This window comes from Apus apus, chromosome 5 (assembly GCF_020740795.1).
Source record: "Apus apus isolate bApuApu2 chromosome 5, bApuApu2.pri.cur, whole genome shotgun sequence".
NCBI lineage: Eukaryota > Metazoa > Chordata > Aves > Apodiformes > Apodidae > Apus > Apus apus.
The window spans coordinates 14,138,751-14,164,806 of NC_067286.1; the positions used below are offsets into that span (position 1 = coordinate 14,138,751).

General features: G+C 38.8%; 1 protein-coding gene across 2 annotated transcripts in view; it reads right to left on the bottom strand.

The window, feature by feature from the left end:
• The window catches only part of ABCC8 (ATP binding cassette subfamily C member 8), an 80,174-nt gene that overhangs the window by 36,994 nt on the left and 17,124 nt on the right, over positions 1–26,056 (bottom strand). For both annotated transcript variants that reach the window (XR_007889584.1, XM_051620378.1), the window contains exons 7-16: positions 23,586–23,750; positions 21,464–21,619; positions 15,029–15,163; positions 13,440–13,602; positions 9,235–9,275; positions 8,783–8,928; positions 4,309–4,414; positions 3,977–4,087; positions 1,974–2,049; positions 1,777–1,882 (exon numbers count right to left, since the gene is read on the bottom strand). Coding sequence is in view for 1 of the 2 variants with exons in the window: in XM_051620378.1 (XP_051476338.1) it covers positions 1,777–1,882; positions 1,974–2,049; positions 3,977–4,087; positions 4,309–4,414; positions 8,783–8,928; positions 9,235–9,275; positions 13,440–13,602; positions 15,029–15,163; positions 21,464–21,619; positions 23,586–23,750 (1,205 nt within the window). In the remaining variant the exon portion in view is untranslated. The remainder of the gene's footprint in view (positions 1–1,776; positions 1,883–1,973; positions 2,050–3,976; positions 4,088–4,308; positions 4,415–8,782; positions 8,929–9,234; positions 9,276–13,439; positions 13,603–15,028; positions 15,164–21,463; positions 21,620–23,585; positions 23,751–26,056) is intronic.

The window sequence follows — 26,056 nt, forward strand, 5'->3', positions numbered from 1 at the left end:
AGTTAGTATTTTCTTATCAAATTAAGGGAGCTTTCATCTGACAACTTTACAACACAGGTCCACAGCCTAGTCTGACTGCATCTGTCATTCTGAATAGACCAGAGCACATGGCAGCAGAAAGATGAGACAAAACAATCTGTCCCAGTGCAGCCACCACTTACAGTGCTAAGACTGTACCAGCCAGAAACCCCACTATACATATCTGACAGATAGCAAAGCAAATGTGATAACAACTGAATTTTATCTTATGATACTTTGGCACATAGAGAAGACATAGAAGCCAGTTTTGACCTTTACTCTGTTGTGAAGCACATACTTCTAAACAAGCTATTTAAAAACACAGTCTGATCAGAACTATCATGTCATCTGTTTTAGTTTAGCATCAGACATTCGAATTAGACTTCTTAATCATGTTATGTCATCTGTAAAAAATTACAGCCTTGCTGAAATGAAATTAGTTGACCTAATAAAGCTGCAGGGATTCTGTATGGTTCCTCACCACACTCTGAATTTCTGCTTAGGGAAGTATGTTTTAATGGATAGATCACCACATTCTGGAACTTTGGCTTCTGTTCTCACCAGCTGAAAGGGTGACCTTCCTATGTTTCATTTTCCCCACTTATAAGGCAGAGAACCATCCAGCCTTGTAGTATTACTATTAAAGCATGTGCAACTCTGAGGAGTGAGACGAGCTTATGCATGAAGGCTGGATATATACAATATTTCTCTACAAACATTCAAGGAATATATGAGAATTGTTTCACAAAATTAGTGCAGAACTGGGCAACAATGACCCTCTGTCCACTACGGTGTGCGGGTTTGACTTAGAGTTGCATTGTTGTTCTCTTATTCCCAATCAGTAGGAAATAAAATTGTTTCTTTAGGTTCTTCTGCAATTTGTCAAGCTTTTCCTACAACTAATTGCATCCCAAAAGACAAAGTGTGGTCTTTATGGCTAGGAAGTTCAGTACTGTAAAACAAACAGGCTAAAAATGTTCACACACATTGATCACTGTATTAGAGATTGCAGTAATTCACTGGAAACCACATACAGAACCTGCAATATATTATACCATCTGTCAGTTAGTTTGAGGGTCAAAAGATGAAGTCCTAGCAGTAGAGCTGTCATTTGGTAACAATTTTTTTCCAGCCTTCACAGCCAGTACACAAGTTAGACACAAGTACAGCCTACAGCTGCTGTCAGAATGAGGTTGCTGTGTCCCCTTGGGAAAGGAGGGAAGGACATGACTATCTCCCTCTTGTCAAATCAGGAAGAACGTGCTGGGGAAGTACCCTGAGGTCACCGACACTGCCACCATAAACATCTCTTCAGTTTCTCAGGAACTTGCTCAGTGCTGGGACGGAGCACACATCTAAGGGCACAGCCAGGGACCATGCTTGGTGAGCTGGGACCTCTCTATGTTCCATTTAGACACAAGCTTAGACCAGAAGGTGCAAATGTCACTCTGTAGCAGCACAACACCTCAGCTAATCAGTTCTGATTCCAAATTAGTTACAATTTCATTCAGACTATGTTGCTGGAGTGCAGAATGCCAAGTATGGCTCATTCCTATTGATGGAATAGATAAGGTGTCTGATCATAGCTGGAGGTTCTTTCTGATGTGCTCTCCTACTGTTAGGATAAGGTGTTTGTCTTGAACATGCACCTACACAATCCCTGACTTCACAAAAATGTTCCCAGGATAGATTTTGTTGTTTTTTTTTTTTTTTCTGCATTACTACTCAACTCAAGCTTTAATTTTTAAATAGCATTACCTGCTCCAGAATATGCTCCCAGAGATCTTCTGCATCTCCCCAAGTATGGCTAGCAAGAGAGATGACTTACCGCAGCCAACCTGTCCCACAATCATTGTTAGCTGACCTGTGAGAGAAGAGGGCACATATAAGCTTCTGACTTACCAAATACTCACAGAAAAACATCTTACTCTGTGTATCTTGATGTCATTTTTTACCTTGAGGGATTCGGATATCAATGTTGGACAATGCTGGAGGACCTTCAGGTGTCCAAGTGAAAAATCCATTTGTGATCTATGCCAAAAAGGAAAGAAATAATAAAGAGAAAACCAGCTTTAGAGCTGACTTCTTTATTCAGCAGACACTTTTTTCTTACACTGAACATAGGAACCACTTTGGCCTTTGCTCAATGCAGGAAACAGATCTTCAAGGGACAAATTTTGTACAGGACTGTATTCTGATGTGCAAGAATCTCTGAACTCAAACAATCACAATTAGAAAATTATTAAAAACTCAGGAGGGAAAACCAGTTGCTGTTTAGGGCTTGTTTTGTTATTTGTAAGGTGAGAGCATGAAATAAGTGAAATGATTCTGACATGATTAAATCATATACAGGGTTGCTGTTTGCTATCTGCAGAGCAGTGAATGTCACTCTAGGCATGGTCCAAATTCCAAGAAGATTTGCAGAACACTTCACAGAAAATAGATGGTGCTGCCTATTACAGTATTTTCCTTTGTATTTCTGATATGATTCTCACATAACCTAGGCTTTGCTAGACACAGAAATCTTTTCACCGAAAAGACTAAAAGCAAGAAACAAAGCCTGTTCAGGACTTGAAATGGAGGAGATTTCCAAGGATATTGTGAAAAACAGGTGACAATTTAAAAAGGCTTGTATTTCTACAGGACCCTCTCACTTTTTCAGAGCCACTGAAGCCTCCAAAGTATTTCAGCAATGTAAAGTACAATATTTTTTATCTGATCAGAGTGGAATGGGACACTTTCATCCTACCCTGGAGAAAAAAGTGATACTCTTACCTTGGGAAAGCACCTGAAAAAATGAACAAAGTAAAGTGAAAGAAAAAGAAAAGAAAAAAAGAAGAAAAAGGAAGTTCCTCCCTCTAGATTACTGAAGGCAGCCAGAGAATCCTCTCTCAAAAAAATACCCCTTCATGGGCAATGAGCTGCAGACAGACAGTAACTGCAGAAGTTCCCTGACCCAGGTGCCACTGGTGACAGCAAAGTCAGCAGATGGAGCCAAAGATTATTGCTGGTCCTGACTTTCTATTCAAGAAATAAATATTGTCCTTGCAGAGGTTACTGCTCTGTCCGATCCTTTGTGACAAATTCCTTTGTTGTCCAGGCTGCCTATTGATCCAACATCTCACCTAAAACCCTCTCTCAAATATTCCTCATGCACCTGGCAGTCTGTTCAGGAAGGATCCTGCATCAAAGCAGCATGTCAGATGACAGCCTCTAAAAAGAACCCTGAAAGCACCACCAGTTGTCCCACTTATTCCCGTGAAATCAAATTATTCGCTCTCTTGTGCTGGAAATGCAGCAGACCTCCTAAATAAACAGCATAATCACTATAACAACCATCAGGATTTTTGTGACTTCTGGCCAATTCTATAGCAAATCAAGAGCATCAGTCTTCAAAGTGGCATGAGTAACCTTCATTTTTCCTTTAAAAAAATGAGGCCTTTGCGGGTTAGTTTTTACTTCATTTTGAAAGGCAACTTGGAATTCCAAAAGCGGAAGGGAAGACCAATGATAAGATTACTTTAGAAATGTCTAAAACAAATTTGAATTTTCTTCATATAATTTTCTGTGCAGGCATTGGAAATGGAAAAAAGAGGCCATATACATAAAAAGTTGGACCACATGATCTTCCAAAGGTTCCTTCCAACATGGACTGTTCTGTGTTCCAACTTGGAAATTTTTGTTATGAGAAGAGGGCTAGTGACTTAAATACCTGAAATACAAAGTTTCTCAGGAAAATCTAGAGGGATACACACAGCTAATCAAAACATAGGGGTCAGTAGTCAATTCCTGAAAGGGAAGATACAGAAAAGAAAGGTGGAGTTTAACCTCTGACATGAGCACAAGTGTTTGACAGTTCACATCAAATGCTGGTTCTTGAATTTGAACTTGTCATCAGAACACAAAAATTACTATTAGTGAGCTATAGTAAGTGTTATTAGAGTGACCTTCATATCACCTTTACACAAAAATCATCTGCTTCTGTGATGTTAATGGGTCTTCTCATGTGAGAACTGTAATTGTTCCAGTCCTCTCTGGCAGGCCTCTTGCGGTTAACGACTTTGAGTGGCTGTGCAGAATCAGAGAGACAGAAATAAGACAGTAATTGATGGCAGCACCAGCAAAGTGTCCCAAACACACAAAACCATGCTATGACCTTAACAGTGCAGGGTATTAAATAGAGGTTTTACAATTGCAAGAAATAATCAGTTGGAAACTGAAAAGTAAATAATTTATTCTGGGTACAAGTGACTGCAGCCACTTCACCCAGAGCAGAACAGCACTACTCACTACTGCCTGGTATTTGCTGTGATCATCTGCACTTCTCAGCTCTGAAGATTTATCATGCTCTTCTCCTATTTCTTCACTTGACAGGAATTCACTCAGTTTCTGCACACTGAAAGGGAAAAAAAGGAATTACACCTCAACCTGGAAAGCCAAGCTTTTGTTCAATGCAATATTTATTATAGAGCAACCCTTTCAGTATTCCAGCCATTTGTCTGCCTGCTGCATAGTTTGCTTTAATTTTGTTACAGGCATATGAAAATGTGCACTGAGAAGTTACTGCAAGGAAGTTGACAAAACCTGCCCTGTAGTCTATTGGCACCTATGATATTTTTATGGTGTGTACAGATGCCTCTCAAGCCTTGTCTTTTCTGATACCATGAGAGTGATTTCATGAAAGATTTTTTCAGATGTATGGTGGGATGCAGACCAGCTGCAACAATAGCTCATTTTCAAGCCACAAGCTGAAGCAGAATGAATGTAATTCAAGTTACTGTAGAGCTGCACAGTTAGTTCTACTGAACAGTCTTATGAACACTAGGAACCAGAAGCCTGATGAAATCCATCACTGTGAGGTAAATTCAACCAGCTATGATGAAATACAAAGTGTATGAGGTAAAAATGATAAAGAAATATACCTTAACAAAAGTGTTCAACAGATGAGCTGTAAAAGGAAACCTGACAACCAGCAACAAAGGAGAATGCATAAAATCTTCCCATGCTACTGAAGATTTAATTAGCTAGGAGATAATGTGTCTTTATTATGACATTTAACAGATGATGACAACAATTTTATCTCTGTACCTGACTTTATAAAACGTATGTCTAATCTACTCACAGGGACAGCAAATGAAGTTTGTAAAGGAAGTAGATTGAATCAGGAACTCAACATCAAAGGGGCCCAGTTAGCTGGAAATAAGTTAATTATCAGGCTCCAAAATTATAAACTGCCAGAAGGCTTTAAGTTCCTAAAAACAGATTTATGGACAAGGACTGAAAAAATTTGTGTCAATATTTAGCCTTAGGCTAACTGGGGAGAAACAGGCCAACACTGGCACCGTAGCATAGTGGTAAGTGGCTATCTGCTAGCATGCAAGTCTTACAAAATAAAAATAAAGCCCCCAAGATTTACTTTTAATTCCACTGCAAAGGATTATTCTTCAGAAGATGACTTACTTTTATCCTACAAACCTCATGGTGCCAAAACAGTGCTGGCCCAAGCCAGTATGGAGTGTCTAAGGCAGATTCCCTGTAGTTAGCACTGGTCTTGCAAGTAGAGATGAAAGCCACCTGGGGACATGTTCTGTCCTGTTCCTAGGACAGAACTGGTTCTACAGTTTTTCTATCAACCTGCCCATTTGCTAAAGCAGCTGAGGACCAAGAGATTCACAGCAGGGTGAATTTAGCTAGAGCAGGTACTACAATCTAAGCAACTGAAAAGGGGGAGAATAAGTAATTGTGATAGGACAAGAAAAGTAATAACTAATTCATGCTTAGTGTTGGACCAGAATCCCTTAATGGGAACTTCTGTTATTTCAAAGGAAGAAATTAGAAGCCCCATCACTGGTGATATTTATATCTATTTGCGCAATTTCTTGTTCAGTGAAGCAGATGTTTAAGAGAGTATTTTAAATGTCTTCAAGTGGACCAAATGATGGGTTAGATGTTGCCTACGTGGAGCTGGTATGCAGCTGCACCAACATTCTCTACAGGAAAATTACATTGACATTTGAGTAACTGTTCCAAAGGTATAAAGAACAGATAGAAGTTTCCTGTGTTTGCTCCAGGGTCCAGAGGGGGAGGAAAAGAACCATGTCTCTAAAGCCATTCAATAGTTTGAGTTTTGCTCTCTGCTCTCTGGTTGTGTATCAAGAGGGTGGTAATGTAAGTGCCGAGACTTCTCTGCCCACTGCTATGCTCAATTCTGGAATAGCTGTTCCTCTGGCAATTACTGAGGAAACACAGTATAGCTGTGAGAAAATCTTTTTTTGAGGCAGCAACTCATATTTCAGAATGCCACACAGTTCTACACTCTTAAAGAGTAAAGAAAGTACATTCTCTGCAGAGGTCTCGCTGACATTGCAATTTCACCAGTATTCCACTATCTCCACAGAGGAGATTATTTTTAAGCCACAGAACAGACATATTGATTAAAACACGGTTATTTGCACAGCTGACTGAGAAAGCGGTTTCGTATTAAACCCAGTAAGATACATAATGCCACTCTGGCTACTTGAACTTTGCTAATGGAAAATTGTACACTGTACCCTTTGTGCTTCCTGACTTCAAATTGAAGAAATACATCAATTGGCTGCTCAGTTTTAATTTTCAATGTCACAGAGATTCTACATATTAAAAAAACCCAAACCTTTCCAAAGAGAATTCTCACCTTCCTAAGGACTTTCAGCAGTTCCCCCTCTCAGAGTAAACACCCTAGCCCCATAACTTGAAAATTCTGCATGTACCCTATGTGGAGCAGAGGCTTTAAGTCATTGGAATCAATGATTCCAATGTTCTTCTGATAGAGTCAGTGACAATCCATGAGGATGCTTTGGGTATATCTGTAATGTTTAAAGATTTGTGGAGATTATTGTCCTTAATAGCATCTGGCATCAGAAACTGTAGCCAGTATTAACAGAGAAGGGGTTGTAAAGTGCCTGAGATGAAAAGCCAGTAAAACACCCTTTTAGCATCATTTACATGCTGGTTTCACTGCTCGATCCTTTTCTGATTCACTGCGTTCCTTTCTGTCTGTGTAACAGTAGCTGCCTTGTACACTCACTAAAACCAATTAGAGTATCTCTGCTTAAGGAAAGCTGAAATTCAACTTCATCAAGGTTTATTACATTACCTTTACATGATCTTACTGATCAGCTACTTACTAGCAGGAAGGTGTAACAGCAGGACACAGAGGAAGTAAACATTAGTTGTGCTCAATCAACACAACCACCGTTTTCTAATAACTCTCTGCTTTTTAACATTTACCAACCTATTTAAGCAAGTATGTGTTTGCATGGTTTGAAAATATCAGGCACATGGTTCCAAAATATTGCACTGAAGGATGGACTACTCAGAAGACACATCCACAGTAGCACGAAGACACATCCAGAGTAGTACTGGCAGCACTATAGGACAATGCACTCTGGAACACTACCTAGGTTACTGTGATGTAGACAGCCAGGAAGACAAGGATCACAGACTTCTTAGAGTTTGAGCTTGGCAATTCCTGCCTGCAGTACAAATGGCAGGGCAATAGCCTGCTAAAGAGAAGGTAACTACAGAAGAACTCATTAAGAACTCCCAGCTAGAAACAATTGATACTCGCTTGATACTAATTGGTTTAGAACTGTTCTAGCAGCATTAACAGGCACACAGTTCATTTATAAAATCCTTAGACAAGCCAAAATAAATACTCAGTGTCAGTGTGGGCCTCCGGTTCCTTTCCTGGCTGCAATGTTAGCATGACAACTTGCCACAACTCTAGGGACTACTCCAGTGGCTGCAAAGCTTTCCATGCCATGTGCTGACACTCTCACATTTCACACTTGTTAGGAGAGAGGACACAGCTGTGACTTTGCACTGTCAGGGAATTTCAAAACAGTGAGGGCAATCTCAGCCTCCTGCTGTAGTCTCCTTTCATCTCCAGTGATTCAAAGGTAACTAAGAAATGACTGGTGTCCTGTATGAGTCCCCAGAGTTTGGACAAGCTCTTAAGACAGCTACATTGGAGGACACAAAGGTGTCCTAATGAAGAAAGAAGCCCTAACTCTCTTCCCTCCCCTATCAGTCAGGTAGAGTTACATGCATATGAAAAGTGTTAGGAGGTTTTTACACAGATCTGTTAATACTCAAAACTGTGAAAAAGCAGTTCTACTGGTTGGTATTTCAGTTTTTGAATACTCAGAATAACATGTTCCTAAGAGAGTAAAAATTCAACAAGTCTGGCATAGACATTTAGTAAGTAACTTATTCTTACACTCAACAGTGATTTTTATGGGTTGTTGTTGGTTTGTTTATTTAAGTCTTACTCTGCAACAACAGGTGGTGGAGACTGAGCTCAGCCCAAGAGATACATGTGTGCTTCTGTGATTACTTTTTTCCCCATCTACACACTTGATGGAGGGAAACATTTGGGTGATTTACAAAACTAAATCTTCAGTGAGTTCTCACTTCCTTTCTTGTTACCACATGCACGTCGCATGCAGTACCAGTACAGCTCAACCCATTCTGAACAATGAAGTACTAGCTGTGTACCCCAAAATATTGGTTGTGACCATTGTATCAGCAAAGTGCTTGGCCCATGTGCTACAACCAAGGGAACCATGCAAGGCAGAATGTTGGGAAAAAATTATATACAATATTTGTAACAACAGACAAACAGTCACCACACTATTTCTAAACTTACAACTGGAAAATGAGCATTGGACACATTCTCTAAAGTTGGAGAGACAGTAGCAAACATTAATTTTACAGTTCTTACCTTACTAATGCTTTGACAGTGGATCTAACCACACTGGAGAGAAGGAACAATGGAGACACAAGAATATGAAACAGGGAAATGGAGGCAAATGCCACAGATGGGGAGAAGTCAGCCTTTCTTGTCAGATGAGCGTGGACCACAAATGTCTACAAAGAGACAGACATCATCATCATCAGCGTTTTGTCATAAAGAAGGAAATGTGTAAAGACTTCATATTTCATAAGCATTTCATTTACTGAATCTTAGTTTATACTCTCAGCAGTCTGGGGGAGTGCTGTATACTCTGGGCTGCTTCTGGTCACGGACGACAAGAGGGCATTTTCCATTCTCTCCCAGAGGAATTGCAAACGTGCAGCAGGTTTGTATCCTGTCCTCCTCCCTCCTCATTTCCACATCACTTATACTTGAAAATGCAGTTGTAATTAACGCTACTTAGAAAAGTCCATACTTACTATAAGTACAGCTGCAATTGGTATTGCTGCATTCATAAAGACTGTGAAGGAAAACATGTAGGAACATTTAGAAACAAATTCCATTCAGACATGCTAAATGTTAAAACACTACTAAGCACTGGTTTACAATGGTACTTTCTGTGCTTAAGATAGGAAAAATGTGCAACTATCTAAAGACATCTGTATGTTGTTTTAAAATACCTACAGTTTACATCTCTTCAGGACACCAGAACAGGCAGAACCCAGCAGTGCAACCTAGAAAACGTGACCAATCTAGTGGTTTTGAGCGTGATCAGCTCACACGCAGTTCAGACATGGGATGCTGCAGGTCTCTGTACCACGACAGACAGAAAGGCCAAGCTGGAGCAAGGCCTGGCAGGAGACTTGAAGCCGTGGCAGGAAGAGGAAAGGAGATGCAGCAGAGTCTGCAGAGGCCCCAGCACCAACACTGCCCTGCTCACTGCCTGCGCTCCTTGTTTGTCCCTGGGACCTCCTGGGAGAGCCACGGGCAGGTCTGCCAAGTTTTGACCTACTCTGGGGCATCACTTCTGAGGTACAGGGGCCTTTTGGGATGCAGTTCAAAAGGAAAGGAAAGATTGGCAGCCCTGCACTTTATCACTGACTTAGTTTATTCTTATGGAGGATTTATTCATAATTACTCCTGCTTTGTCAGGCTTGGCTACTTTATGAATGCCCTCAGGAGGTTGATACAGGTTCTCATGGTAACTAAATGTGGTGGAGCTTTAATTTCAGATGGGCTTTGAATTATTAAAATACAAGCTATGAACCAGTTTCCTCCCTGCCCGCAGTGTCTGCCTTGATGCCCTGGATTCTCTCACTGCAGCAACTTATACTCCGTAGCATTCCAAGGTTATTAAACAGATGGCTGGGGAAAAGCAAGCAGATACCATTTCTGCTTGGGGATTTTTCTTAGATCGGGAAGGAGTATGTGTTAAGAATGCAATAATAACCAATTTTCACTCTGGGAGCTGGAGTCTGAATTACAGCTATGATCTTATCCCCACACGTCACCTCTATTGCCACGTGAGGATACTATTTAATTATCACCTTTTCATTTTGACCTTTGCTCAACTTTATTTCATGAAGAAAACAGTACAAAAAATAATATAGAACCTATAGCTAAAATACAGTTAAAAGATGAGTACATGTGTAAGAGCAAAGAAAGAAACTAGCCACTTCTTTTTTGTTTAAACTATGTCTATCCTTTTTTTCCTCCTAGACACAGCCAATGTTCAGACACTAAAAGTACTCCCTAGATACTTCATCTGAGATAGAGTGTGTCATCATTTGACCCAGAAATACTTCTTTTTAACTGTTTGGCCATGCTTTTCTGGGCATAAACCCCTTTAAGGACATACTGTCAGATATTTCTTCTTCCTACATATAGAAGATCTTCATTGAATCCTGTAACACACTTGTAAACTCTGTACTCAACCTTAAATAAAATAGCTATGCTACTTCATGCACCTCTAATTCCTTGATAGAGGGGAGTATTTGAAAATATAGTTATGTTTCTGTATATAATTCCAAAAGAAAAGTTTAGCCTTTGAAGGACCAATATGTATTAAAGCGTAGAAATTTACTCATACTCCCCACCCTAGGGAAAAAAAAAAATATTGCATTTTTCTCAGAAAAATGTTCTTGTCTGTGTTGTAATACACAGCAGCTCCAGTTCAGACTCTCATTTCTCCTAACGATTCTATTTTCAGTCCAGTTTTCACACTTTGAATAAACTTGAGGTAGTTAAGGCATAGAAAATTTTAAAAAGGGACACTTGCTGTCTGCAACTCTGCACATCATAATTCTATTAAATCCTTCTGTATCCAATTTGCCTTTGAGACTTCTGCAGTACACAAGTTTGCTTTTATGAATTCATCTGATCAGGGAATCCAGCAAAGCTGAGAAACTTCTCTAGAGATGCATCCTGCTCTTCTGCCGTCTACAGTATGAGATCATACCTGTCAAATATGAAGCTGGATGAAATGAATACACTTTAGGGTTGGCAAAGCTTGCTGCAGGTAAGACAGTGGGGGTCACTTAGTAGCTTCCAAGAAATCAATCTGAATTTTGCTATTACATGAGATCACAAGTACATCCAAGAACTTCACTCACCCAAGTGTCCAGAATAATAAAATGCTTTCTAAAACAATTTTATTTTGCAGCTTAAACATTTGGTTTAATTAGATTCAGTCAAAAGTACTTTGTTACTGAAGAAAGACAGGCTGAAAACTGAAAAAAAGCCCCAGATTTTCAGGAATTTCTGAATATTTAGGGTAGTAACTACTGTTATTTTCCTGTGAGGAAGTCTGGAGTTACTGTGCTTCTGACAAATTAGGCAAAAATTCATAGAAATAGGAAAACCACTCCTTTCTTTCTCTGTCTTTCCTGAATATGTGGTGTATATTAAATCCTGTAAAACTAAATATAGGATAATCTTACTAATTAGTATGAAAAAAAATTACACAGGAATATTGATTGCTACAGTTAAAGAATTCACTACTGAAACTCAAACTGGATCCAGGCACAGGGGCAAGGCAGATGAGATCCAATTCCCATGCTGTCTTGAAATGGAATTTTCTGGTGGTCTAGCCAACATTGCCCTGAAACGTACAGGTATATTTTATGTAATCCAATATAAACCTATTTCTTATGAATAGAAGCAGCTCCAACCTCATTTTTCCTTCACATTAATAGCTAATTGTCTTTAGGAAAGAATTCCACAGTCTATTCCAAACTGTACATTAAAAAAACACTGGGTATATATATATTAAAAAATCACATTTCTGCCTTCTTACTCTTTTAGGCAGTGTCTGTCTTCCTCTTGATCAGTAATTCAGAAAGTCTGGTCATGTCCTGCCTTTTTAATTTTTTTTTCTTTCTTAAAAAATGAAATAATATATTCACTATAATATTAGCAAATATGCTTTGTGTTGATTATACCTGTCATTCTAATTATACTTATGGTGAGAAAAAAGGTAAGTTCTCCTATATTTCTGTTCCCTTTTTAGTCACTGTCATTTCTGCTGAAGAGCGTGTAAGGAACTCCTAGGCTAAAACTACAGGAACCCTTTATGAGCCAAAATGATAAGTAACATCAACAAAGTCGTTGCAATGCCAACAAAAAAGCTGCCCTGGTTTACCACAGCTGAGAAACTAATCTACTGTGTCTTACATACACATAAATTTCACACATAATACACAACAAGAATGCAAATGCAAACAATGAATGTTTCTGGCAAATATTTATATTGGTTTTAATATGTGTTCTTACTTATGTCACTATTTCTTTACAGAACAGTCAGTACTCTTGGGATGAATATGCCTTATCCTAGCTGTTACAAGTGATACCGTGAGGATTTAAAATTAAATGAGCCTCCACAGCCCCTTCAGACCTACAGCTGAACCTGTGCCTCTAACTATAAATAGACTTTAATGCCACATGGAGCAGTGCAAACATCGGGAGCCCATCTGTGTTGATCTGGGTGTAGGATGGAGTTTCCAGTCACACCATCTACTCCAGCTAAATTCTGCTTTATAGCAAAATGGAAACTACTCTCAAAGCATAGAGAGCTCAGAATCTCCAAAGAGAAATTCTCATCTCAGAAGCCAAGGAAAACCTCAACTTGCCGTCAGTTAAATTCAGTGGGATCAGGATCTTTCCCTCAGGAATCTCATATTTTCCCTTTCCGGGATATAGAAATGGTCTTAAGAATCAATTATTTTTATAGAAAAACTAAATAGGAAAACACTCAGAAAGTGCACCATCTGTTGCAGCTTCAATGCAAAGACAATTTGTCATATGTTATAATACATTGTACTGTGCAAAATGCAGGAAGGAAAAAAACCCACTACTTCAACTAAGGCTTCTTCCTGAATGCTATGTTATAGCAGTGAATATTGCTGGCTGAAGGTAGCCTGCAAAATACTTGGTCCTTACATTTTTTTTCTCCAGGAAAGTAAATGCTAGGAAAGACTAATCTTGACTTTCTCTTTCAGGCTTATTTCCTATACAAGCAAAATTCTACTCAATTAAACAGGAAGTCTGACTAAATGGAAAGCAAGCAGTACGGATCAGAGCCTAAAACAACAGAAACAATTTCAACAGAAAAGGTAAACTCATTAGTAACTAATAACGCAGCAGCACTTAAGCTGAACAGTGGATTAGAATGACAGAAGAGACTTACTGGATATGGAGGTATAAAGGGCAAAAGACTTGAGGCTAGTCATTTCTTTTTGTCTGGTTTCCTCTACACTGCTGTGAAAGATGTGCTCCCAAGCGTAGAGTTTAAGGAGCTTAATGCCTCGAAGCATCTCATTTGTCTTCTTCAGTCTTTCATTGGAGTACTCCTGCAACATTTACATACACATTACTTAGAGAGTATAATTAAAGCACCTGTCCCCTAAACATAAGGATCACAGAAAAATTTTATGCAGCCCCTTGTTATCAGACAGGTGTACTTCATTAATTTACTAATCCATTCAGATACTTCATTGTTTTTCCCAAAGGTCACATCCCTAGAGCTCAAGTGAAAGGGCTGTAGGTTTGCACTCCTAAACTGTGGAGTTTGTACTGAAAATTTTACTCCTCTGTCAGCTTTTGGATCTCTTGCAATGCAGCCTCTCAAGACTTTTACTGCCCAGCACACTGGCTGGATATCGACAGGCGCATTGACAGCATAGACAGGAGATCAGAACACACTCTGTCAACGCTGTATGGAAGCAATGGTGCCAGGCTTCACAGCAGCCAGGCAAGAAGCTGTGATCCTGTAGGGAACCCTGCCTCTGAGCAGGGCCAGCTGGATCAGACACAGTAATACACTGGTAAGATTATACTCCCAGTAAAGCAGAACTGAAAGTTACGCTGTTTTCAAGCTAGCTGAAGGATCTTTGTACTGCACTACACTGCACAGTGGAGACATTTCTGGCACTAAACACACTGCTCCCATCTGCAGGAATTCCCAGGTGATGCTGACTGCTTGGATGCTATGGGGACAACTGCTGCCTGCATTTCTAGAAGGCTGTCTACTGTTGACGTGAAGGCATTACTTTTCACACAGGAAGATGCACAAATAACTATCATTACCATGGATGATTTGTGGTAGAAGAGATTTCAGCCAGCTGTGTGGCTCCATCACAGGTTACATGGCTTCCTTGGCAGTGCAACAGTTGCTGAAAGTGGTGATAAAGTTCAGAGCAGCTGGGCATGGCAATTCCAATGAACTAAGGTAACCTGCTCTGCCAAGATGCAGGTGACTCAAATTATAGACAAGCCAAGTGAGGGACCGAGGAACAGCTTGTGATCAAGCAGACCTCTAAGCTCCCCAGTTGAGGAGCATGCTGTGGGATTTAGGGTTGTCCACAGCTTATTTAAATAAATCAGTTTGATAGATTTCCACAGCTATGATGTATCTGGGGTCTGAGTTGGAAGACAGCATTTCTTTCCCCGTGGACAACTTGTCCTGCACAATTCATTAATTTGTGCACCCTCCGAATGTACAAAACCATTTCAGTCAATGATTCCTGACCATTTACATCTGCAAGTTAGAAAGATCTTCAGTTTTTTTTCTCTTAGGGAAACACTTGTTGAAAAACAGAAGCCCCAAAAACTGCATGCTTACTACTTACACTTATGTTTTCACATTCTTGAACATTACCAGTGTTTGAGAATCAGTTCTTGGTCAATGTCCATGGCTAGCTGTGTAATTCCAGACACAGAGCAATGCACAATTGCCAGAGGTGATATTATATAATGTACAAGTTTGAAAACACTTACCAATGTGCTTCTCTGGGCCTGTGAGAGTTTTGTTGCTACAAAGTACTGAACAGGTGCAAGGACTATGATTACAGCTGCTCCAATTAAGGCACTGATTCCAAGAAGGTAGTAGAGCAGAAGAACTCCTACAATTATCTGTTGGAAGAAAGTGAGCACAAGGCTTGGGATAACTTCTCTTCGGGTATTCATCACAGAGATCAATCAAAAGGTAACTGGACAGCATGTTCAAAAGAACAACCTCTGCAACTAACCCTACCCCTAAACTTCACATGTTCTGCATGGCTGGTACAGTGGGGTTTGATCAGTCAGGATATCCTGCCTGGGGATCACATACACCCACCCACTGCTCCTACCCAGCTGTGGATTCTTTGTATTTCCATTTCATGACTCCCCATTATGAACAGTAGAATAAGATTGTACACATTTGCATATCTTCTATAATGTAACTCACAGCTATTTAAAATAAATACATTTATAGATAAAAATCTTTAATAAAAAATTTAAATTTATTTACAAACACTCCCAAGTAACACATTGAGATACTCCTTATACAGTAACTATTAAAAATGTTTTTCCCACTGGCTGAATGACATAGCATGCATTTTGACTGATTTTTAATTTTTTCTTCTTTAGTGATATCTAAGCATTTTTACACCAGGGGACAAATTACATCTGCCAGTTTAGTCAGAGCTCACTAGTCTACAAGATGAGACATCCACAAAGAAGGAATGTTTCTTTGCTTACGACAGAAACAACTATGAAATATGAAAAATACAGCTAATCTTGTAAATGTCAACATGACATTATTACTGATCAGTACATGAAAAAAGGAACACCAAAAATCATATCACTAGGAACCTCCAATTCAAATAAACCCTAACATAAACTTGCAACTGTTTTAAGGATGCACAGTACCAGACTGGCAATGAATGTTAAAAAAAAAAAAAAGAAAAAAGAAAAAAAGAAAAGGGTTAAAGAAATAGCTTAAGCAACAAAGATTTGCCTTTGGATAAATTGAGAGAGAAAGCCACAGTCTGGATGGAAAGGGATACTGCAAGCAACTCAATAAACACCAACAAGACATACAAGTGAACAACGTTAATTACCACTATTCTAACCGATTCCTGAACAATCCGGAGCATTGGCACTCTACATATTTATCAGTATAAGCTGATATAATAATCAGAAGACATAGTGATAGAAAGTTAATTTCATACATCATTTCCTTTTATTAAAAAAACCCTGAAATTTCCTCTTGCTATATTTACACACTCTCATAACCCTCACAGAAACACCATCTTCCATCATTTAGAAGCTCAGCAACCACAGGCCCATCCATCCCCACCATCCCCACACATATTAATGAGAATTGGGTGTTTCCACGAAGAAAAACATACTCCTTAGTTTCCACATTCCCACCATGACATTTTAATTAATTTAAGGCACACAGAAAATACACTCTTTTTTTTTTTTTTTCCTTAACAATCCTTTGACACCTCTCTGCAGACGAAATACACTAAACATTAATCTTAAGATAAGTCACAGTATTTACTCAGGAAACATGCAGTAACATGAAAGTGAAGTCCTATTGCATATATACCACAGATCAAGTAAGAGAAAAGGGTGAATTTAAAATCTTTTAGTGACAAGTGAGCAATCTGCTTCCATCTAAAGTCAGGAAATTCATGAGTCTATGAAGCCAAAGAAAACATGCAAGGCCTCAGTCAGATAGCCCTGGCAGAGCTGCCCACCAAAACATGAATTGATATTCATCCCCAGCTGCTTCTTTATGTGCTGACAATCTAGGCCCTCAAAATCCAGGAAAACATGGAAGACTGCAAAGTTAAGAGATGTTAAAAAATACAAAGCCAACGCAGAACGCTGACTCCTTGTTCTCCTGCTTTCCGCTGCTACTGGTTGATTGTCAAGTCCACTATGGGACCAGCTGGTTCTATAAACAGCCTCAGCTCTTCACACATACCAAGGGATAGCTATTCCAGCTACTGGGTCCTGAGGGAGTAGCTAGCTCACAGCTCCTTCCCCTGCCCTGTCCTGGCTATTGAAAGAATCAGCCATTGCAATAAAAATTATATGTTTTCAATAGATTAGAAATGTTCCCACTTTAATCTTCTTTATACTGTGATAAGGGCAAACTTTAAAAATATATTTACCATATATGGGGGAAAAATATTCTCAATGTAAGTATGTGAATACTTGGGTTTAAAAAGTGTTTAAATCTGTAAGCATCACTGTGATTAATTCTGTATTTATCAGACTGCACACTACACAGCCAAGAATAATCAATACATACACAATATCTGAACTAGTGCAGGGCAGTATCTGGCAGATGGGAAGGCTCTCATTAATATTTCTGAGAAGGTAATGATCATATTTTTAAACAACTGTGTAATGAAACACTTTGCTTCCCTTTCATCAAAATACCAGAGCTCTTACCTGTCAGAGATATAGATCATGAGTAAGAAACTCATCAACAGCTCTGGTTCTTTTGTCTTGGTTATTTATTGAAGATAGCAAATACTTTCAGCCTGAAACTGCTTTGTGGCCAGTTTTGAAAGAGACAAATGTCCTTTCATTACAAATGTAAGTTATCCCTGCCAATGAAGCACAGATATGAGAATACAGGATTTTTTAATAATCACAATGAAATCACACAAGGCTGTTTATAAAATGGAGGTGGGGGGGAAGCCTTTATAGGGCCTCCTTTTGCTCCCAGAGTTTGAGCCAAACATAGTGAAGGCATCTTTCAATTGATGGGCATCCCCAGGCCTCTTTTCATTCATTTCAATGGCCTTCAAACAGTAACTTCAGGCAATGATAAAGCTTCTATTGACTCCAGTCAGAGCAAAGATGAGGCTCAAATTATCTGGACTGTATAGAAATCCTAACTTGTTATGAATGGCCAGGTCTTCTAGGCAAGGATAATTACAAAATCCACAGCAGATGCTGAAATGCTGATTGTTAGGTTAAAAGCTACAACACAATTAAAAATCTGTTTTAAATAACAATTAAGCTTGTTCAACTTTCTATTAGACATCTCTTGAGCATCCAGTAATTGCTTTCACTGCCTCATAAATCAAGGTATTGAATGAATGTTGTGGAAACATGTTTTGGAGAAACCTTTGTGACCACTGACACACAGGGATTTGTGCCATGCAATGTGTACACCACTCACAGAACAGGAGCATGCTTTGACATTTATAGTTCTGACCTGGTAAGGGGCATCACAGAGCAAATTCTAATGCAAATATAAACATATTTTCAGAAGACTATTAGGAAATCTTCACGAGTTCGTGATTTCTAGCACATTGGTGCAAAATGTTGTTACTTAATATGCAAACAAATTGGCTTAATTCTCAGTTGCACAAGAGGTATCCCCACATTGAGCTGCCAGAGCAGTCTTACAGAAAGTTTACACTAAATTGGTGCCTCTTACCTAGCCTGTTTTATTAACAGACTTACAATGGAGACTAAGCCTAAGGGATAACTGGATCCTAATTGTTATTGTTAAAGGGGTGGACTCATCTCAATGCCTCATAGCTCTTTCAGAATATAATTTTATCATTTATAATCACTGACTTCTTACTACAGGGTATTTCCAGTAAAAGGATAAAAACTACCCTAATATCCAAATTATTACTAATAAACTGCTGATCTGTAGCCATGTTTCATATGATATTTCATAGCAGTTTCTTTGCATTATGGTTGTTTTCTCTTTTGCAATTAGAAATCAGTATTAGCACACGCTCCTTGATCACTGCTTTTTTCCCCACTTTAAAGTAGTTCCCATTTCCCCTCCCCTCCCATCTCCAGAGTAGATCAGGAAAAGTAGTCTATACCCCAGTGCAGTTACTCCTGCATAAATGGATCTATACTGTATGAATGCAGTCACACTATGACCTGCATAAATGACCACAATAATTTTAAATCTTAATATTTTAACAGGTATAGTCATATACACCTCATATGAAGAGTAACTGCAAACCCTAGGCATGACAGCACTGTTAAAAGAAGCTATCAGTTAGTAAGCTGCTGACTATTTATACCTTAATGTGCTCACTATCCTAATTTTACACTTTACAGAACTCTCATGGAAGTTAGCAAAAGTTTTACCAGAGATTCAGACAGATTTCTTCTTCCTCCAGGTTCTACTACAGTCTTGGAAACACTCTACCCCCCACTACCACTGAGATATTAGAAGACATATGGTAACTTATTACATTTCAAACACACATAGCAAAAGTGTGAAGACTCCCAGAGTATTTCAAGAGGACACCAACTGATTTTGCAGAGAACAAATACTCCCCAAGGAATGAGACTACACAAGAGGACACAGACACATTCAAGAACTCATTATGACTGACAATGAGGAAAGATCTGCATTGCCTCTCCTCAGCATTTTCCTCAGTTAGGGAAAAAAACAAACCCAGGGAAGGTAATTAAACCAGTGGGGTTTTTCTCAAGTTAGGAAACTAAATCTGGTTTACCTTGCAATTAGGTGATTTTAAGACCATCACAAAGGAGGACTTCCTGACCTAATCTGAGCAGCTTGACCAAAACCTCTTATTTTTGACAGGAACAACTATAACATCCACCGAATTCAAATATGTAACTTGACTGTCAGGAAATAATGCCAATCTCCTGACAGCCAGCAGTCCAGCACCTTACTCTTTGAAGGATATTCTTATCATTTATATAATCACCAGAATGGCTAGCTTTTCTTCCTCATCCCCAGCTTTTAAACACTCCACATCTAATAGAAGAAAATCACTAGTATCAGATGTTGATGGACACAGGAACTCCAAAGCAACACTCCTAAAGCCGTGTTAGAAACTGACTGAGAATATGTTCTGTCAGCTGCAGTCCATATAGAGAGTCATGAAAATAATTTCAGTTTTGGGCAAGAGCAAGCAACTCCAAATGCAAAGCTGCTGGGTAAATTATTTGCAGCTGACTTCCATACCAGGCAAACCAGCCTCCACATAGTGCTAGAACTAGACCACCTTTGTGACATGAACACAATGGAGTTTTCACAATGTTTTTGGAACTGAGTCATGCTTTTAGAAAATACTGATTGAATTTAAACCATGCTGCCTCTTTTGCTTGTATTTACTTTTAGCCCTGAAGCACTCTCAACAAAAATGCACCGAGCAGCTGGCAGAAAACAGAAAGAATTTCAGGGCACTGTATTAGTATCAGATGAAACTATGTGCTTTCCTGTCAGCTTTCTCAGGAAATTCCTAAATGGAAGCACAGGAGGTTTCTATGTTTTAAATACTGGCTCTTCCAGACTAAGTAATTAGCTTTCTCACTACCATTTCAGTGAGAGTGAACTTTGAAAAATTATCCAAGGTTGTACTGAGATCACTCTGACCTCCTACTACTTTCTTTGCCTTCTCTCTCTCTGTTCTCTCCCCTACAAAGAGGGTAGCTCTTAGTATCATAAATTTAGACTAAGCACATGGCTACCCAGTGAGGCTGACCATTTCACAGACTCAGGGCAATCCTAAAAGACTAGTTTTGATCAGATTAGTTTTTCAGAAGCTCCAGGAGTTCATGTGACACAACACACAACCTAAGAGCTGCAACAGTGAAAGAGGTAAAAATACCATGTTTTCATGTTGGACATAGCGTACAGACTCCTGTGTCAGTAAGGGATAAGGCTTAGATTAATTTAAATCAATCATGAAAGTCTCCTCTGAGATGGGACTCTGGTCTCCTCACCTTAACAACTCAGTAAGACACAGCTGTATTTCTTGGGATGTTACACATGCCACGAGAATACAGGGCACAGGAACCAGGAGCAAGTGGTAAGGGACCATGGCTCAGAACAATGGTCTGCTTCATGTCATGCATGTGGGAAAGGAGACTGAAAGAATGAGAGTGGTATTTAGAGACAGGAAAACAAAGATACCTAAGAGGTTTAAGTACCAAAACGATTTCGTATAACAAATGAATCTGTGGAATTTAGTATGCTAGAATTTGTCATCCATTAGCAAGCATTAGTTTTAAGGGATGTCCAAAGGATCATCCCCAAGTGATCATACTTTTGAATAAACTGCTGCTTCTCTTGCTTCTGCTTGAATTCAGAAGACAAATTATCCCAATATATTCCAGTTAACTACACTGATAAATGAATGCACTTGAATAGCATCACCTGCTGTACCCTATAAATTCTTGTTACAAAGGCAAAGCACGTATGGCAGAGTCAAGATCCTAATGCAATCCTGAATACCTGTAGTCCTGTTACAGATGGGAAAGATATTACCCACAATGTTTCTAGATATGAATACCTTGAAATCTTATTTCAAGTTTTTCTTTAACTTCTTTAATATCTCTACTTTCATAAAATTCATAAGCATTCAATCACTACAGACTGATGTACATTAAAAACAAAAGCACATTCAATCTCCTTACCTGTACCGGCATAGCCCAAAGGTTAGGGCAGAGGAAAAAGAACCACATCAGCTGATTTGTGTCTATGGCAACCAGGTTACAGATCTGGCCTGCAGTCATCTCCCCCATAGACATGTTAGAGGTTGAAAGCTGCATAATTTTATTATATATTTTTGTCTGGAAGAGAGATCAAAAGGTGTTAGCATATAGAAATAAAATAAGATTTCTAGCTCCATCTAAAACAAGATTTCTAGCTCCATCTAAAACACAGGTGCACCCCAGCATGCTGAGGGAAACAAACACTCCCAGTAATCTGAATGAAGAGCTTTAAATTTGGCCTTTTGTGTTATGATGAAAAATTTTAAGTTACTGTGCATCCACAGAAAGCACAGTGCAATTAGGTACATAATGGCTGTCTAAGTTCTCCCTCTTTGCAGACCTGTGGATCAATAAGAGAATAAAACCTTTACTGCCCACAAGCCCAAGAACCACATCAGTAGCTGTGATTTATACCTCTTGCTTCTCCATGGAGCTCCCTTGCTATAACTCATGCAAATAAAATATACAAAATATATAATTGTCACTATATTACAATAATTGTTATTTTTCTCGGGCAGTTGATTCAGGTCCCATCCAATCACAGAACCATATTCCTGGCTGGGAATGTTGCTACGTTTTGGCTAGAGAGTTCAGTCCCATTACAAAGTTTAATTCAGACAACTAATGTCACAGGTGCAATTCAGTACTAAATTCAGCAGTTGCCTTCATGCAGAACTAAGCACCATGTACAAAAATAAATTAATATACAATATTAAAGTGTACTTTTATCCACTGGTTTGGTAAAAAGCTACACAGTGATGCTTTGCAGTCATGACAGCTGACAAGAGACACCCTGGTTCAGTGAGTGCCTTTGGATCAAGAGCCAACTGTCCATCATGACCAAGTCATATGGGGCACATCAAACAGGTGCGTGTTTAAACAGGTGAGGAAAAGAGATAAAAGTTTTAAAGAAAACAGAAAAATTATAGGGAAAAAATGGTTAAAAATACTGGCACAGACACTGCCATTACCACCTATTCTGCAGCTTGGAGTGATGGCTAGAAATCTGCCAATTTGAATGGTCCAAAAGCTGGTGTTATCTGGGACTTTGTGTTCTCTGCACTGGATGGCACACAAAGCTTTTCTTAAACAAAATTAATTTTCCAGCAATTCCTCTTTTACACTTGCTGTGGTCCATGTATTAATTGCAGCTCTTCTGCTTGACACAAAACATACAATTTCTCATACATATTTTTAATCAAATTTTTATTTATTTAGGAATTTTCTACTTGACTTGAATAAGGGAAAACCAGTGGACAGAATCCAGAAGTCTGGCAGCTGACAAGTGCCTCCAAATGTAAGATCAAAAGAGGATTAAACAATTATGCTGCTATTGAAAGCATCCATCTATCACACAAATTTTCCCAGGATCCATGTAATTCAGTGGATAAACAGTGTAACTTATAAGGGTGGCTTTCAAGGGTAGGTTTCAGACAGTGCACTTGACAATATCACGTTGTAATCTTACACTCAGTTCTCTCATTTCCAGGCACAGATCTTTGTGTACTACACAAAACTTTGATCTGCTGTTCAGTTATACAATAATTATGGACTCCATTTGACCAATCCTACTTATGTTCAGTAATTACAGACTCTGCAATGCCTGGTAGATTTTGTGGCATGACCCATGAAATAAGACACTGCTACATGCATTGGGAATACAACCTATCCTTTTGTCCAGAGTACATTTACAAGACATTTTAAAGCTGTATTATTTGCATGGGATGTTACAAAAACACACCTTTGAGATGGAAGAGGTCTAGTTCAGAAACTCAGTTCTTTCAAAAGTTACATTCAGTTTTACTGTCAGCAAATTTATGCTCAATTGTTAGAAAAAATACAGTATTAAATCATCAAATAAATAATCAAATAAAATGCAAAGGAAAGAGAATGCAGGTCTAAGTTAAACACAATCTTTAATGGCAACAGTTACATTCAGTACAATTCAGGAGAGAAGTGTTTCTGAATTCAATGACTATAATTATAATTTATATTTACAAATACACACAATTGTATGAAAATAGGTTAATAATATATTTGCTACCTGTATTGCACCTCTCAAGTTGATTCCTGTTTCGATAGCAACATAGTATGATGCTTGGAGAAAGGTCCTTTGCAATAGAAGGGCAAAAAACAAGAGTACAGCCAAAACATAAGCATTGGACAGGAACTCTTGAGATGAAATAAAGAAAACACCAAGAATTTTAGTCTATAAAAAAGAAAAGGTTAGAAGTCAGTTGCAATGGTAATCTAATTACCAGTTTTGCATAATTAACTACACAGGAATAACAGCAATTTTTCTGAAGGTGCTCCCAACCATATCTGAAACCTCACAGTGCAAACTTGAGGAAACAGTTATATAATGTGCTAGCTCAGTAAGCTTCATTTAAATGCAGAATGACATTTATAGAATTTCTGATATCCTTCCAAAACTCTAGGACACTTTGAGTAACTCCATATGGTTATTTGCTAAAAGAAGTGCACTGCCCATTGTCAGAAAGGAATAGTTAAATGCTCTTTCAGAGAAATTAAGTCTCCTTACTTTAGCACCTCAGGTTACTGAACAGTAAAATGTCCTTCACAACTTGCTGAAAACATATTCTTTCAATTCCTGGAACTATACACACAATTTTGGTTTGCAGCATCTTGTTCAGCATTTTTATTTACAGTCATTATACCTAGCAAGTTCATGAGATCACCAAAGTGCACTCTGAACCATGTCTCTAGTTTACTGGGAAGTAGTGCATTTATTCTATATTATATTTAACAATAGACACCTTTGGTGCCCTAACTAGTGGAGAGGCTGGCTCACCTCGGGAAGCCTTCTGAAACTAAAACACCTCTGCCTTTGTCTTTCTCGCCTTGGCTCCTTCAAGACTTTGATTGCTGACTTGTGCCACCACTAAAGCCAAAATCAGGAAGAGGCATCTTTCTATTCCCTCTAACAGGGCTTCTTGTCATTTACACTCCCGCTGTATTCCCTGCTCAGCACATTTCTTCCTGCCTACAGTTTCTTTGCTGTTGACATTTTCAACACTGCTCTAACACTTAACGAACTATGTTTCACAAATCCTCACTCTCTGTACTTACTAGATCCGATCTGCACCTTGCAATTAACTATTCCCAGAAACCCTACATAACAAGTTAATGCAGAGGCTAAACTTAGTTTTTAAAGCTGTGCTTGTGTAAGATGAGGCTAAGCCACCTGAAAGAGGAACTTCTCCCTACCCCTAATAATTGCACTTGGGTTGCTCCAATCTGCATGCCTTTGTTGCTTACTATGAATTATTTTCAGAGCTAATTGGATTCTTCCTCAGCCAATTCAAATCACTGACAGAAGAAAATCAGCCTAGGAAGTTCTTCTTTTTACATTTCTTTTGGTTTAATGGGACAAATCAGACCACAAGTGTTTGGCTAGCACCAGAGCTAGAGCAAAGGGAGAAAGGGGAGAAGGGATGACAAAGAATATGAAAGGAAGAAGAGCAAGTCCTTTCAGTAGTGGTGACCTAATAGGTCACTTCATCTTCTTAAGGAACCAAAATCCTAGAGTATTTTTTTTACTCCATCTTTTGGCATTCATGATTGCTCCTGCCATTGCTGTAGTAGGCACATGATCTATTCTCAACCTCTATTTTGAGGTGCCTGGGAAGTCATTCATTAACATCGAAGAGTCATTCTCCTTAAGTATCTGCTCACTTCCAAATTAATTGTGGTTGACTCTTCTTCAGACATTGGCCAAACTAAGCAACTGTTTAACGATTTTTGTCTACTATGCAACTCACACAGACCTGTGTGGATTTCTTGGGTTTTCTCTCTTTTCCCACTTATGTGGCATTTGTTACAAGATACTGAGATTCAGACCAAGGCTGGACATAAAGCAAGTAATTATTATTTCATTCCTTTAAATCTTTGTTCATGCAAATGTTCCTTATATGCATATGGAGGCATCTTGATAGTCATATACTACTTTTATATAAGCATTCAGTGCAAGAACTTACAAGAACATGGAAAATTTCCATCAGTGAGACTCAACAGTGCTGAGTTTCATGCACTAAACACTGTCCCAAACATCTCATCTGCCACCCCATCCCGTTTGGGACAAACACAGAACAAAAACTATTTCACTTAATAACTTATTTCTTTCTCTAGAAGCTAAATTTTCAGATCATATTATTTTCCAATTCAGCAAGGTACATTTAAGTACAGTTTTAGTACTATAAAGGGATTTTAAACTCTAAATTATTACTTATTCCACAATAATTCAAATATGCCAGAGCAGCACTATATACAACAAAAAATTATGGTACAGTAAAACTGACTCTCTCTTCCAGCTTATTTACAGTCTAACTAGTTCAGCTTTTCAAATCTGTAACTCTGAAGAATACAAAGGAAGCCTCAAGGCTTTATATTTAGCCTGGAAGGTTTAAAAAATGTACCACAGGTCTGGAAAATTACAAGTACAACCGAGTCTTCTCCCATGCTACTTGTAAGGCCTTGACACTGGAAAAGAAAAAT